The sequence below is a fragment of the Elaeis guineensis genome, chromosome 4 (genome assembly GCF_000442705.2).
Source record: "Elaeis guineensis isolate ETL-2024a chromosome 4, EG11, whole genome shotgun sequence".
In the NCBI taxonomy this organism is placed as follows: Eukaryota; Viridiplantae; Streptophyta; class Magnoliopsida; order Arecales; family Arecaceae; genus Elaeis; species Elaeis guineensis.
The window spans coordinates 15605675-15622162 of record NC_025996.2 but is presented as its reverse complement, the minus strand read 5'-3'; the positions used below and the strand labels follow the sequence as shown (position 1 = coordinate 15622162).

Here is a 16488-nt window from a genome sequence, read left to right as displayed (position 1 = left end):
CTGATTGATGTCTCTGAATGCAGTTGAACAGTCCTAAAAAAATTTTAGGAAGGACTGAAGCTGAAGATAAGCAGAGGCCACATCCAAGTGACACACTGCTCCTAGCTAAAACTAAGCACGGCAAGGCAAAGCTGAGAAAAAGTGTTGGAGTAACAGCAGCATATTGGGTCTTGGATCCAGCTGGTCCTGCAATTGATCGTGTCTCATTTTCAAAATAATCATTGAGATAGGAAAATTCAAAAATTATTTTATTGTTTTCCAGAGGACACCTCTAAACCTTCTATCGGTTACATTCTTTCCATGATAATTTGTTAGCTAGTGGGAAAGGGAAGATAATTTGCTCATTTTATTGTTCTGCGAATTGTTGTTAGCATTGCAATACTCGTAATTTTCTTGTTTGTCACACCCAATTGTGCTGGAAAAATAGACAGCAAAAGGTCTTCCACAAAAACTGAAAATAGCTTAATCTGCCGTTTCTTCCACACAAACTGATCTTCTCCTTCAAAATTTCAATCTGCATGTATCTGTCTTCAACAAAGCTGGATTTGTGTTGGAACAGAAGGGAATATCAACCAAGCAAAGACAATTTCATCAATATATGTTACTTCATCTACCAAAAATACTCACTGAAGAAGGAACCTTTTTTTTTTTTGGATTGAACCGAAGAAGGAACATGATACACATACATTGATTCAGCTAGCAACACCAAAAGTGGTCATGCCTATTATATTGGAGACATGCTTGAAGCTCGGATGTCTCACCATAGGATTTGCTTGGACTGTAATGTTACAGTGCAAGGGTCAGGTGTTGAGCCTCGCCAAGCGGCTCCAGATGGCCGGGGATGTAGATCGAGGACGTCTTATACTTTCGTGAAGCTGCTGGAGCTTTGCAACCAGAAGAACGAATCGCCTACATGGTGCAAGAACGAGGGTGAAAGGAATGAGCCAGACTCCCAATTCCAATATCAGCATTGCATAGAATCCTGCTGGTTATTTGGTGCTTTGAGGCATGCATCTCTTGGCCGGTGGTTTATTATGTATACAAAGTCTGGTGGTCCCATGTCGTGACGCACATGTGGATTCCATTTTATTTAAAATTATATTTGGTTACTAATCCTGTAACTAATTATGCTTGTTATGTATATCCCTCCAAGATTTCTCTGTCCCTGCGTTGAAAATAAATTATCATTCGACTGGAAATTGGTAGGAACAATTAAAAATGAAAAAAAGTAAAGGTGTAGAAAAAGTAAGAGAGGACGAATAACTCACATTTTGCGGGGTTAAAACTATTCCACCTCCCCCAGCAATAACTTTTAACCCAAGGGGATAAATCAATGACATCGATCAAACTAATCTTATCCTCCCAAAAGTAAAGTTGTGTGGCAGGTTAACAGGATAAATCACCTCTCTCCCATGATTATTTCACAAGCAAACACAGTCTTGAGGTTTATACTGGATCATGTGCGGAGGCATATCAAGGGATTGAGTGGGCTGAACACTCAACATTTATGCCCTTTGTTTCTTATTTAGTAATCATTTAGATGGTATATTAAATTTGCTTTGCCTGAAAGCATTAGGTGAGATCATCATCTTGTCCTTTCCTCTCATTTCCTTATCTTTTGTTGATGAACAATGGTGATGCGTCCTCCAGGCGATGCCTGCAATGTACGAATTTGGAGAAAGTTGCAGAATAAGACAATGCAAGATGTTTTGGTTTTAGCTTCCGTCCCGGCTGATGCTCCTCATATAATAATTTCCTCTTTTGTTGTATTCTTTTTCTGCTATTGGGGCCGATGGATCGCAGGTGAGTTCTTCTATGCTTCATGGTGGGAATAAGGATAATGGAGCGATGCGGCAAACCATTCCCTGTTTAATGCTATGTGCTGCAGTGGCTCTGTAGCATGCATGCCAGCTAGATCTCATTAAAATTAAGTAAATTTTCTTTGCAGTTTCCGCAGGCTGTTAATCGATAGCTCATATTTTGATAATAGTAACGTTTCTAATCTTCAATAGGTTGAGATTGTATTTACATTTTATTTATTTATTTTTTGGTAGACACTTTATTTATTTTATTTGGAAGATGGATGAGATCAACGATTTGTTCTTCTGATTCATTAGCTTCAACAAGTGGCCCACCTGTCTCATTCGTAATTTGCCTGGTGACACATACCACTATAACTACTTTTGTCTCATATATATTACTTGCATTTGCTACAGAGTCTTTCCCTTTTCTTGTCTTTCAAGTCTTGAAAGAATCCGTCCAGTCTTCATCCTGCAAGCATTGGAAGCTGGAGCAAGCAAGAGTTCATCGGCAAGCAACAATACATTAGTGAACCTACTTGGGACCACAAAAGAAGGTAGAAGTCACATCATATTTTTGGTGACTTGGGATTTTTTCCTTCCACATGTAAGTTTTTGTTTTTTGATGATCCTTCCACACGTAAGCTTGAGTATTCTTGAACCAGTTTGCAGAGAAACTCTTATGTGCACTTGCGACTATACACATGCAATTGTTTCTCAGACACTGATGGTATTCAGGAGACTTAAGGATTTTGGAGTTACTTCATACCGTCATTGTAACAAAGGAATCTAAAACAAAGCACAAGCTACACCAATATTCCTATCCTCGGGAGAAGAAAAGAAAGACACTGGTATTCTGTCTTTATGTTTCAAATTTTCTATCCTTGTAAAGGATTTCTATGGTAATTCTTTTATAAACCTCGTCCCTCAAGGCACGTGCTCGCACTTGCTACCACTTGTATTATGCGATGGGTACCTGTCTTCTCTTTATTCTGGATTTTGGCAAAGGCATTTAGGACAACACTTCTGGTGGGATGCTACAAATTAAAAGAAAAAAAGAAGATGCAGTGATAGGTAGAGCAGGCAAAGCTGGAGCAGTTTGTAATGGTAGCAATTGGATAGGGTCGGGTTGGATATCAAAGGCCGGGTTAGGCTATGTCAAAAATTTTTTAGCCTAGACTCAATTCATTCATTAAATGGATCAAAAATTGAACCTGATTTCATTTTTTTTTATTAAATAGGTAACTTGATCCCACTGTATATTTGTTTGATAAACGGATTGAATCTTGTTAAATAGATCAAGTGTTTCTTAAATGGTTAAGCACTCTTGAATGCATTAAATGGACAGACAAGTTTTAAAATATAAATAGATCAAAATAGATAAAGGCTTAAAGATCTAAATCTGAACCCAATTCGTTTAATAAATGAGTCTAGATAGATTAATCTGTTTATGACCTAAAGTCCTTATGCCATACCCGAACTTGCTTAAAACCAGTTGGTAATAGATCAAGCCATAAATTGCCAACCCTTATTATGAGACAATACTATTTTTCTAGATAAGAACAGCTTAACTTGATGACCAAAGTGTTACTCTCAGTAGCCATACACTCTGTTCCCTCTTCTTAAACAATTTGATAGAATAGACCGTTCCACAGTAGCAAATAAATCTGCAAACTGGCGAGAATAGAAAATCCCATTACCACTTCAGTGTACACATCCCTGAAGCTAGAGTCATAGTTGCATTTAGCATGCCTTTTGGATGACTGAAAGCCCATCACATATCCTTTCAGGTTTGGTCAATCTTCTATGATGGAGCGAATCTTATCTCAGAAGAATGAAGAGATCAGATTGCAAAAATGAAATCAACATCAGTTTAATCAGAAATTAAAATTATTTTGGCTAGTAATCATTAGAAGCATTGTTCCACAACATACATAAGAATCTTGTCATCCCTGTACAAATGGGACAAGGCTTGGCACTGTTCATGCTTGTGTGGATGATAAGCCTGCAACTGAATCTGACATAGATGGACAAACTTTTTTTCAAAATAATGAGAAAGCAGTGACAAGCTCATTAGCGCTTGGCTATTTCCCAATACAAGGGAAAAAGGTACCACAATGACGTCCAAGTTCATTATTGTTGGCCTTTTCTGTTGTTCTCTAAGGCACCACTGTGAATATTTCCACATCCTCCATGCTGGGATTTCTCACCGAGTACTGAAATGTCCACCCATGACAAGCTCCTGCATGTTTGCCACTCTTGCTGAGGGCAAAAACAGCTCCAACAAAATGTGGATATTTGCGGGCAATTCTTGCTATTGCATCAGCTGCAGCATCCTCAGGTTCCATTCCTCGCCGCATGCTCTCGACGACTTGATAGCTGCAGTAATCACTTAATCAGACACAGATAATGGCCTTGTCTTCTGCTTGTTTCAAGTCATTGTCAGTCAAATTTCACAGCAGTATAGTCTAAAATGGGTCTTGGAAGGGTAATGAGGATAAGGAAATCACCAGAACGTTACAAGTTTGAACACCACTGGGAATTCTGAAATGAGATCAACAAGCATCTCCAAGGAGACCAATAAATGTTGTTTGTTAGTTCAACACTTGTTAACCTTTCCATAGACTTGAGCACAAGACCATCAAAGAAGAGGATCCTGCCTTCCTCCGTGTTCTGCCTCCCAAGAGATAAAAAAGGGAAGAGATAACCCCTACTGATTTGAGAGAGACTGTTAAGAAGCTAAATTTCTGACGTCCAAATCCACATTGCCACGTGACATAATTTAGGAAGTGTTGAGGATCAAGGAAGAAGCATTGAGGATGAGAGGACAGTTAGAGCTTAAAACATTGAATTTTTCTCCTTTAGCCTTTTTTTTTTTTCTCTCGAGATGAACGGCTAGAGGATCTCTCTCCTCTCCAAGAAAAGTCTACTTTGCTTATTAATATAAATAGATGTTAAAATGAATTTGAAAAACAAATAACGATTAACATTGCAAAATTGCCTGTTTGGAAGCATTATACCATTTTGAACTACAAGTTAACTACAGCCAAGAAACCTCAAAAAAGTCCTTCAGAATTTAGTAATCAATACCATCTCATCTACATGAATGGGTTAAAAGAGAGTTTGTCTTGGGATATTGTTTTTCTCTGAGCAGGTAAGCCAATTCTAAGGAACCAATTTGTGAAATGTGACTGATCGATCAAGGCTATGAAAAGGATCAGTGGTCACATTCATCCATTAATGACCTGAAAAGAAAAGATCAAGCATATTACCATGGAAGGAAGCGCATCATGATATCACCATCTCCAGTTGCACCACAAGCACCAACTTCATCATCAGCATATGCTGATGATCCTGCAATAGGGCCATCACCCACCCTGGAATCAAAAGCCTCAATAATCATTTAGAGTATAACATAGCATTCACCAGAAACAGGAGTGGATTAGTGATGATTATTCATGTCAGAACATATTGTAAATTCTAAAATGGATCTGTTCTCTGGCTTTCCAGTTTATATTCACGAATTCCATGGAAAGGTTCTGGATCAAGATATGACAAAACTAAAACATTACAAAGCTGAACTGCAGGTTGATGCTTGAAAAAAGCTTTATTTTGAAACTATTGCCACTCGGAAAGCACATATCAATTATCAAATGTACAATTCCACATAAACTGAACAGAGAAATAACTGCAACTGCAAAAAATATAGCCTCAGGCCTCACCCCAACCAAACAACAGATTTATGAATTGCAAAAAGGTTAAAGATGCAAGCATGAACGAACACTACAAGGAAATCCAAATTAGAAATTTGTTAAAGATTAATGGCTCAAGAACAATTTCAATTTTCCTAAGCATTTAAAGACATTCACCTTATTAAATTAATATGCCAACCAAACACTAACCTGCCAGGGATTTTAAATGTAGCACCATTGGTCGATGTCCCCACGCTATATGTCCCATCTATGCAAAGGACAGTAAACGTTCAGTTTTATAAATAAATTCAATCAAACTCAGTCAATGAGACTTACTTTATCAATTACAGCCATGGAGATTGTGTCATGGTTATAGAGATTTATCAATTTGGAATTTGACTCAAGACTCAAAAGATTGTTTCCTCCAGGCCATTTCCCTCATCAATCCTGCCCTTGGAAAGTCTACAAGAGTTCTCAACTGCCGTTGATGCAGCATTACTAAGATGATAAGGACCACAGCCGCTTGCAGGAATGACATTTTTCCGGAAGTTAGGCTGGCAATTGTTCTTTTCCACTTAATCCATTTCTCAATGGACTCTGGCGAACTGAGATTAGTAGGTCCCGGAAGACCCATTGAAATAGCAAAGACTGAGGCCTTCTCTCCAACAAGCAAAGTATGTTCAGTGTATTCCATAACTAACTTTGCAGCTTTAATGCCATCCTTCACATATCTCATAGCAGCCACAGCTCCAACCTCCATTGTTGCCTACCAATGTCCTTAGCAAACAAGCACTGGGCCATCATCTTCTATACGTGTGATAACAAGATAATCTTGAACCAAATATGGAAGCAAGGACATGCAAATGGGTGGATGATTACCCCATTCATAACAAGAGCGTCTAATGTAGTTTCTCCATTCTCATCTGGACTGCCACCAGGTCCAACTGTCCATACACAAATTTAATCAATCTAAAACAGGGAAGGAATGACACGTTTGACTTTGTTAAGCAATAATACAATATCCAAAACACAATAGTTATCAAGGAAGGCAAGGCTTTGCTCTGAGTAAAGATCAATATAATTATGTTCATACAATCTGCTCAAGTTAACATAGGTTATGATGAAAAATACAGGACAATGTCAGACACTATCTCCAGCATGCCCAGTCCTCCATGCTTCATTGTTTTTTAATATATGTAGTAAAATAACCCTTGCCATGCCAGAGGATATATAGGGTACTCAACATGTCCCAAGCCAAAAATTAGCTTATACAACACTACAATTATAATCTTCACTTTTTATTTTTATCACAAAAGCATCACCATGGACTCCAAATTTTATCAATGGTGATGCCAAGAAATTGCAACAATTGGTTCTTGTTCAAGAAAGATGTTTGGTATTCTCTTTATCTTGATGCTCAAGAGAAATATCAGTTTGTATTTGTTCAATTTAGTAATTTTAGTATCACATGCATCATACAATGTCGATACCACTCAAAAGCATCAATTGTAACCAATCTCTCAGATGGAGAGGAGAAGCAATTTAGCTAAAACCAATGTAACCCACAAGCTAACTAGCCTAAAATATCAATACCACTTTTTTCATCTTCACTGTACAGGATTTAAGAAGGTTTTGATAATGGTCTATTTTGGTTTCAGCATAAACAGATGGCAATCTGGTAAAGTTGACTCTTTATATGGATGACTAGTGGTGAGCTTTCTTATCCTAGCAATATTAAGAAATTGTTGCAGACATCTGAAAAAATGTTTAGCACTATGGAAAGTTACTATGAACTATTCATGACACCTTGGGACATGATTTAGATGTGTTCAAAGTATGGTTTGCCGTATGATCTCGTGCCAATATGTTGTCTGTATATTACCGACACTTAATACGCTGCCTTGTACCATACAAAACCGCGTACTGACACTATAATAGAATAGTACCAGTACGGACTGGTACTGAGATGGGAATCTTAGTTCGAAGTGTGTTAATACAAAGATAGATGATTTGATGAATTATGAGGAAATTGTTTGTTTTTTTCTTTTCTTGAAAAGCATTACAAGAGGCAAAAATTATTTTTATAATATTCTTCATTCATTAGGATCTAAGCTGAAGCTAAAATGTCTTTCTGTCCCCTCTATGTTCAGCAAACATTCAGGAGGTGTTTGGTTCGTAACCAAAATCGGAATGGAAATGAAAATCGAAATGATTGGAATCGGAATCGAAATGATCAAATCCTCCGAAGCGTTTGGTTCATGACCAGAATCGAAATTGGAATCGGAATTGGAATGAAAATTTGAATCCATAGAGGAGAGTAGGGATTGAGTTCTATATAGATTGAGTCATTTCCATTCCATCCTGAAATCGGAATCGAATAGGACTCCTCCCAACCAAACAGTTAGAATAGAAGTCACTCATTCGATTCCATTTCACACCCCCACTCCTCCAACCAAACATCTCCTCAAGTTCCTAAATCAGTTATCCAACAATTCATCCTTCTTCATCCATATCAGGTTATGAAGAGGATTCCGTTATCACTCTTAGTCAATTAGTGCCACATCATAAGATTATTTAAAGCTGAAAGAACAACTTGGTTCAGCAATATCATTTATTGACTTTACATCATTTAGGAATTCAAGAAAAATCTACAAGAAGTCCCCCTCCCCCCGCCTTGACACCAATATTCCCACATGTTATCTAAGTACTGAGGTCAATAGAATCCATTGGAGCTTATCTAAAGAACAAAGTGGAGTGCTGTTGGTATGTATGAATGAGTTTTTACCTCCTGTCCACTACCTTGGCATGGATTAACACTTGCTCTTTTTTTTCAGCAGAAGTGATTAGCTCTTCCTTATTCCTTAACGAGTTTGAGTAGCATTCAATAATTCAAGAGTAAAAGAAACAATTAGCTGTTCACAAAAAATCCAATACGCAATAAAAGGCAAAGCATACTAATGGATTCGAGAATTTCACAAACTACGCCACAAAACCAATAGTGTTAGCAACCTAACCCGTGCCGTCACACCGCAGCTCCTCGCATGCAGAGCAGCCGTCCACCACGGCATCGACCGCCGACAGTCCACGATCGTTGACCGACCTCCAAGCGGCTCTCACCGCCTCCACGAAGGGCCAGGTGCTAACCACCACCGGGTAGTTGTGCCCCTCTGCAGGCCCCATTTCCTGATCAAATCCAACAAACATCCCAGCTATTAAAATGATCAAAATTATCAACGCAAACAAGAGCAAACCCATATCCAAAGAGATTAGAGACCCTTACCATAGAAATTGGGTGGAAGAGTAGGAGCAGGAGGAGCAGGAGAAGCCAGAGATTCCTGAGAGCATGGCTGCTACCTACCTAGCGAGAGGGGTTTGCAACAAATAACCTGGTGGTCATCTCTGACCCCCCCGTGAGAATAGTGCACTCTGTTCCACGCTTCGAGATGATGATCGGAGCCATCAAAATGGTAAACCGTAGAGGATCGTCCATCAGACGGCTGAATTCCTCTCATCACCGTGTCAGTCATGTATCGCAGAACAAGAATAAACCCTGCATGCCAGGCTCAGCTCCATAAAGAGGTAACCTCATCCAAGCGGTGAGCAGACCTCAGTTCCTCTTTTTCGTTTCTCTGGGAACCCTAGAGCCAGAAGGGACCTATATGTCTATCGACGTTTCTCTCTGTTAAATGATCGAGCGCGGTGGAGGAGGAGAAGAGATGGAGGGAGAAGGGGGAGGAGGGAAGGGATGGTGGTGGTGGGCCGCGGCGAGCTCTGCCCAGCTGACGGCGGGGATCGCCTGGTACCAGCGAGGGTGCGGGAAGAGCGGCGCCATGATGCCATTCAAGGCCTTTGCCATCGCTACCGTCTTCGTTAGCGGCGGCGCCACCGCCGCCGCCGGCGCCCTCCACGCCACCGGCATTCGTACGGTAATTCTAAAATCACGCTCTTCCGTTATTTTTTTTTTCCGGGAATATTTTCAGATAAGCCCTCGCACGTATAATAATAGCATTGTACTCCCGGTTTTCCTTGGAATGTTTTCACGTAAGCCCTTCACTAATCTGTATTGCCGTTATAGTTGGGATTCATTTGGTTGGGATACGTCAGACAATCGATAATTTTTAAAAATTATTTATATAAAAAATAATTATAAAAAATAATTTTTATTATATTTAATTAAAAAAATTTATTATAAAAAATAATATTAAAAAATTAGTTTAGTTGAAGATAAATCTACATAAAAATATAATGAAATTTATAAATATATTTTTTAATATAAAATAATTTTTAATACTAAGATAATATTATCATTTTCAATTAATTTTTATGTAATGGTTATAATCATATAATTTTTTATATATATTATTTTCATCTTAATTTTTTTATAAAAATTTTTATTAATGTATTCAAAAAAATATTAAAATAAATTCAATAATTACATATATAATTTTATTTGAAATATTTTATCAAATATAAATTATCATTATTTAAAAATTTATCAAATATCAGATAATATTTATTTTTTTTTTCTTTAAAAAATAAGTACATGTTAATCAATTTTTTTATTATTTTTTTTTTTTTGATATGAAAATCATTTTTTCATACTATGCTAGATTTCTCTCAATTAAATAATCTTTTAGTGTATATTTTTTACAAGTTTTTTTTTCATATGAGCTCCTCATTGATTCAGTATTACCATTACAGCCCTCTATATTTTTCACGGAGATATTTTCATATAAACCTCTCACCCATTTAGTATTACTGTCAGGATCCTTCAAATTTCTACTTGAAATATTTTCGGAGAAGTCCCTTTCCTCAGGAATATTTCCAGATAAACTCCTTTATAAAATATTACTACCGTTATTTGCGGGGAGTATTTTTAGAGGAAACAAATTTATAAAACAACATTACCATGACATGCCTTCTTCTTCTTTTTTTTCTTGGGAATACTTCAGAAAAGACCCTCGCATATCACTATTTGGAGGCTCGCTTTATCTATAAATGAATCTCCTTGGTATATAACGATGGTGATGACGATGGTATAGGTGGATGACATGAAGAAGGTTGGTTCAGGCATACGGAGATGGATGGGAGCTCCTCCAAACGGGACCAAGTGATACGGTCCTCCGGGCATTGTTTTGCTTGGGGAATGCACCCATTTGATTGTATCAATTAATGAGGAATCATTCACTTGCCAATTTATTGTTATACTGACAAAGGGCATGTTGGCATGCCTTGAGATCAAGCATTTTGAGCTGATATTCTGGAAGTAGTGTTGAATTACGCTGTTGAGAATTGTAGTTAAGAGGACATTTGATATGGTTAGACACTTCAATAAGATTGAACTAAATTTTAAAAGATGTAAGTCATAATATGATATAAGTTATCAAGATAAGACATGTTTATCACCATTATCATCTCGTTACCACCATTACCTATTACAACACTCATGGTGCTGAAGCACCAAGGCTGACGATGCCAACTGTCATAAGATTACTATAGTAATCAAGATATGGATTCGATAATTATGATAACACTAATGTTTTTCCTTAATTCGGTTTCGACAATTTGGAGAGAGCTTGGTCAAGTTAATGTATCATGGTAAGGATCATGGTTTGAAATATTTATCCTAAGAAAGTAGTGATCTTGAGTTATATTGAGACGGAGACTCTGCATACTATGGTGATAGTGATGTTGTAACTGACCTAAAGCCATTAATCGACTAGTTGTGGGAAGCATTCTTCATACCCAAAAAAAAAAAGAAAAAAAAAAAGCATGGGGTTTTAAAATGGAAAACCTAAATACAAACCAATGTAGACAAAGAATGATCATATACTGCTTGTGGTAATTTTGTTACTCCAACGGTCGGATACGGTGCCATACGTTATTATCTAATATGTAGACAGTGTATCTAAAGTAGCAGTACAATAATCATCCTATACCCTTTGATCTGGAATGTTGCTTCTTGTTGGCATCATTGGCATGTCTTCAACACCCAAGGTGGAGACTTGCTATTCCCTCGAACATCCACAGCTCTCCCACCATCATCAACCCAGGCCTTTTTGGCGTTCTCCCTCGTCAACTAGCCGTGCACCCTTTCACCCAAGGAACCAGTCACGAACTAAACATACATGGTGATTGGCACGTACTCGTACGAAAGCTATATTGTTCTACTTGTCCTCATCCTTGTTCTCGTCGTTATCCTCCCATTCCCTATTGCTCTACGCAAGTAACCGAGCCAATTTCACGTTCAACCAAGGTTTCAATAGTGGCATTTTTCCATTACAAAACCATTATTGATCTTTTTAATGATTATGATGGCCATATTGTTGAGTTATTTACCCGTTATACCGACCATCGTAACAATGATATAATAGCAAATGACAAGAAAGTAAATGATTAACATTATTACTGTCTCAATTATTCTTTATTTAATAATATTATTTTAGATCGTACCAGCTTTTTTGAGGGAAAATATAGAAATTTGAATTCTAAAATGTAATGTTTTATTAAAAATAACACAAATATCCGATAAATGTCATAATTTATTTTACGACAGGTCGTTTTTTTGAAAGCAATGATACAACATGTCGTTGTATTACTAAATAATCGGTTATAACAGACATTAACTTTTCTCTGTTATTATATAATATATAACGTAACAAAGGCGGTCTGAAATCATTAATGGCCGTTATCTATTGCTCGACATTTGGCTTCATTACTTCCAATTACAGCTCCAGCTATTCACAGATGCGCCACTTGAGAGAGATTTGCGAGAGCTTGAGAACTCCTAGGAGTTACATACATACTTTCTGCAAATCTTGGTGGTTAGATTTTAATTTGATGGCTGACATTTTTGTTAATGAACATAATAATTGTTCGATTTTTTGATATCAAATAAATATATTAAAACCTGCACTGTGCTGAAGACCATAAATTGAACACTTGGCCTCGTCAGAGAATGAAATAATGAGGATTGAGGCTATCTTATTCTATTGTCCCAAATTGCTTGTTGATTTCATTTAATCAGATAAACAAACAGAGAAACATAACAGTGCCTTATTTATGAACAATGAATTCATTTTAGAAATAATCATAACTTAATTACATAGAGATAAATTGAGAGAAAGATGGCAAGGGAAATTTGATAGCAATAGTCACGGACTCATGGGTGGAGTCTACTGGGTTCATTTTCTGGAGTGTGTTAGTGTTTGAGAGAGAGAGAGAGAGAGAGAGAGAGTAGTGGCCGCATTTTTGGGAGGACCGTTAGTGGTTGGCAGTTATGGGGATAGTGGGCATTAGTGGGTTAGGAATTTGGAACAGAGAATTTACAAAAGAAAGAAATAAAAGAAGAAAGAAAAAAAGGATATAGAACAGGGGGAAAACATAAAAAAGCCATCAATGATGAACTATATTATTTTTTTAAGACATTGCTCTCTCTCTCTCTCTCTCCCTCCCTCCCCATCCGGCTCTGTGGCAGTGAGAGAACCCGGAAGGAGCCGTAGTACTTGTTCTTTCTCCTCCTTTCGTTCCGTTTGCAACAATGGTCCCAAAAGGAGCCTAAAAGAGGTCTGGCCGTCTGTTAATTATTTCTTTCCCATGCTACACGATGCAAGAAGCCAGGGGAGGTAGCGGTCACACTAGCAGCAGTAGTAAGACCAACAAGAACGGGAAAGAGGAAGAAGGTGGTGGAATGGTGCTGAAGAAAGGCCCATGGATGGCCGAAGAGGACGAGATTTTAATAGAATACGTCCGAAAGCACGGCCCCCGTGACTGGAGCTCCATTCGATCCAAAGGCCTCCTTCCTCGCTCCGGCAAGTCCTGCCGCCTCCGATGGGTCAACAAACTCAAGCCCGACTTGAAAACGTACACCAACTTCATTGCTCCTTAATTTCTCCTCATCATTGCACCTTGTTAGAATTTGGCTTTGCGTCTTAAAAGTAGTAGTGAATTATATATCTACTTAAATCTTTGTTTCTCTTCTTCTTTCTTCTTTAATTACAAGCATTAATATTATGTAGTGATAGTTGTAAGGAATTTATGGTTTCCATTGCTGATGGGCTTTAAATTGGATGGATGATGAACGATAATGATGATGACTGCATGCATGGAGAAGTGGGTGCAAGTTTTCTCCAGAGGAAGAGCGGATAGTGATCGATTTGCAGGCGCAATTTGGGAACAAGTGGGCGAGAATCGCAACATATCTGCCGGGAAGGACGGACAACGATGTGAAGAATTTCTGGAGCACCAGGCAGAAGAGACTGGCGAGGATCCTGCGGACACCCCTGCCATCCAGATCGAATAAGAACCATGGGAAGCTTCCTCTCTCTTCTCATCAAGTGCCCAATTTGGAGGTCAGACTGCATAGATTTATGAATTTGAAAGTTGCATTTTGACTTGCTGCTATCTTAATTTGATTTCTCGAGTTGGAGTTTATGAGAACATGCAAATTGCACTCTTTCTGGAATTGAAGACTGAAGCTAAACAAACATACATGGCCGAAAGCATCAATCCTATATTTTTTGAATTATTTGTCCATTGCGAAGGAATTATTATGGCTTCCTGAAATACCTGGATATTTTAAATCATAACATTCTTACTTGATGTTCTTTTTTTTTGGTTATTCTCTTTTGGATATGTAACAATACATGTATATAAATCATCTTCAACTCTCACCATATATTGTCGCCTTTGTTTTTGTGAACTTCCTGATTTCTACCCAGAAGTTGTGGTGAATTTTACCGCCCTGTTTTCTTGTTTTATTTTGAATTTTAGTCTTCGTGCATAAAGAAATTAAGTATTCCCGTAATCTAAATGAAGATTTTCTTCACTAATAGCACAGTATGACAGAAATTGGCTTCAACTCTCAGTCGGTCTTATAATTCGACAGTGGTTTCAGATTTTTCTGCCCGATGCTTTATAATCCGAAATAGTGGGCATCATTTTTCTCATCTTCTCGCTTGTCGTCAGGATCCCTCTCTGGATCGAATTTTATTCGAGGAAAATGGCGGATGCAACCAGAAGGCCACAAAGATGACTCAAATACCGGATATCGTGAGCCTCGACACGGCCCTCCCCCTGCTTGAACTAGAACTAGCCATGGAGAAAGAGCCGTGCCTTTCGGACCCGGCACCGCCGTCGCAGCCGCCCTTCGACCACCTCCCGCACCCACTACTCGTCGACCTCCCGCTGCCAGTCCTGCCAGAGGATGCCCCGGGACTCTCACCGGGTTTCGGGGATGCGATCTTCCCGGGTGGACTTGCTTGCCCGGAGGCACCACCTGAGGGGCTGCCGTTCTTGGGCATGGATGCCGGGCACGATGACATCGAGAGTGTGGACGAGCATCCAGGGACGTCAACCGACTTCTTCGACGACTTACCAGCCGACATGTTCGACTACCTGGAGCCGCCGCCGCCCCCGCCCCCGGCTTCATCTACATCATGGTAGCGTTATGCATTTGGTGTAGGGGAGAATTAGAAGTTCGACGCAATGAGATTTGATTGTAATGTTGTGTTCCTTTGGAACTGGATTTTGAACTGCATCCCTGGTAATTGATTTTTCTCTCAGACAATGCGTGGTATTAAGTGGGTTGCTACTCTAAGAAGTGGCATATCTGATACATACATACATACATATATATATATATATATAATATATATAATATATATATATATATATATATAGCCAGATTCTGAAATGAGACCAGAAGGGTAGTTCCCTGATCTCAAAATAATCTACCATATCAGCTGTCGTGAGAGAGTCGGCTAGGAATGCTTTCTTCTGAAGCAAAGGCAGCACTCCCGCTACATATCGACAAGAATGTATGGAGAGGATCAGCCAGCATTCAATTGGTACCACCAAAGAGCCTAAAAGATCCCCCACAAGAAGTCAGGATTTTCCCCCAGAGCCATTTGGGATAATCTGATGTGAAAAAATAATTCTCATATCAGATAATTATATTTGATGTAAAAAAAAAAAAAATTGATAGACTCCATATTTATTTTTCATAAAGAGAAAGTAAAACAAATATTTCTTATTGATATTTAACAAATTTTTAAATGACCGTAATTTATATTTGATAAAAATATTTTCAATAAAATTATATATATAATTATTAAATTTACTTTAATATTTTTTAAATTCATTCAATAAAATTTTTTGTAAAAAAATTAAGATGAAGATGATATTATATAAAAGACTATGTGATTACAGTCATTGTATAAAAACTAATTGAAGATGACATATCGTATTTATAATACTAAAAAATTATTTTATATTCAAAATATATTTATAAATTTAGTCATATTTCTATGTAGATTGATCTCCAATCAAACATAATGATTTTTTTCTATATTATTTTTGAAATAATTTTTTTACCAACCAAACATAGTAAAAAATATTTTTTCATAATTATTTTTTAAATAAATAATTTTTATAGATGGTAATCTGATATATTTCAACCAAACGAATCCTAAAAAATATCAGAGGTCAGGATTGTTTTTTTAAAAACAATACACTATTAACAACAAGTCGAGAATGGATAATAAGGGATAAATTAAGGTTTTGGCTCTATCTGATACCACTTCTATTTCTTTTTTTCATTTCTAAAAATAAAATCATAAAAATCATATATATATTTTTTTAATATTTTTAAAAATAAAAATTTTATATTTTTACTATCACCATCACCATTGCAATCATTCTTTCATCACTATCACCGCCATCCTCCCCACCCCCTTTACCACTTCTATCATATTATCATTATCATCTTTACCATAATTATCATTTTTACCGTATGACAGTAGCCCTACCACCATTACTACCCATGCCATCACCACCATTATTACTGCACCATCATCACTATCATTATTACTTTCATGAAATTATCTTGTTACCATTTCACTGTATCACTGTCATGCTTTCCAGCAACTTGCCCTTACTAACATCACTTGCACAATCATCATCATATTTATATTTTTAAAAATAATTAACTATATTTA

The 16488-nt window shown here is 37.5% G+C and overlaps 3 protein-coding genes across 4 annotated transcripts; 2 read left to right on the top strand and 1 right to left on the bottom strand.

Moving 5' to 3' along the window:
• Positions 1-3667: 3667 nt before the first annotated feature.
• LOC105043704 (probable isoaspartyl peptidase/L-asparaginase 3) lies at positions 3668-8908 on the bottom strand. Its single transcript, XM_010921364.4, is given in 9 exon segments — positions 3668-4178; positions 5072-5176; positions 5702-5759; positions 5824-5925; positions 5928-6059; positions 6062-6257; positions 6371-6435; positions 8506-8674; positions 8772-8908. Coding segments are annotated over 9 exon segments (1050 nt in total). The 5' UTR covers positions 8775-8908; the 3' UTR covers positions 3668-3958.
• Positions 8909-9101: 193 nt separating this feature from the next.
• On the top strand, positions 9102-10760 carry LOC105043703 (uncharacterized). Of its 2 annotated transcripts, none has more exons than XM_010921363.4 (2): positions 9102-9417; positions 10534-10760. In XM_010921363.4, the coding sequence occupies exons 1-2, from the start codon at positions 9178-9180 to the stop codon at positions 10603-10605; spliced, it is 312 nt and encodes a 103-aa protein (XP_010919665.2). In that variant the 5' UTR covers positions 9102-9177; the 3' UTR covers positions 10606-10760. The 2 variants fall into 2 exon arrangements, with proteins under 2 accessions (XP_010919665.2, XP_073111783.1); XM_073255682.1 differs by having other exon boundaries at positions 10444-10760.
• Positions 10761-12942: 2182 nt separating this feature from the next.
• On the top strand, positions 12943-15092 carry LOC105043705 (probable transcription factor MYB58). Its single transcript, XM_010921365.3, has 3 exons — positions 12943-13354; positions 13605-13842; positions 14459-15092. The coding sequence occupies exons 1-3, from the start codon at positions 13098-13100 to the stop codon at positions 14933-14935; spliced, it is 972 nt and encodes a 323-aa protein (XP_010919667.1). The 5' UTR covers positions 12943-13097; the 3' UTR covers positions 14936-15092.
• Positions 15093-16488: the final 1396 nt, after the last annotated feature.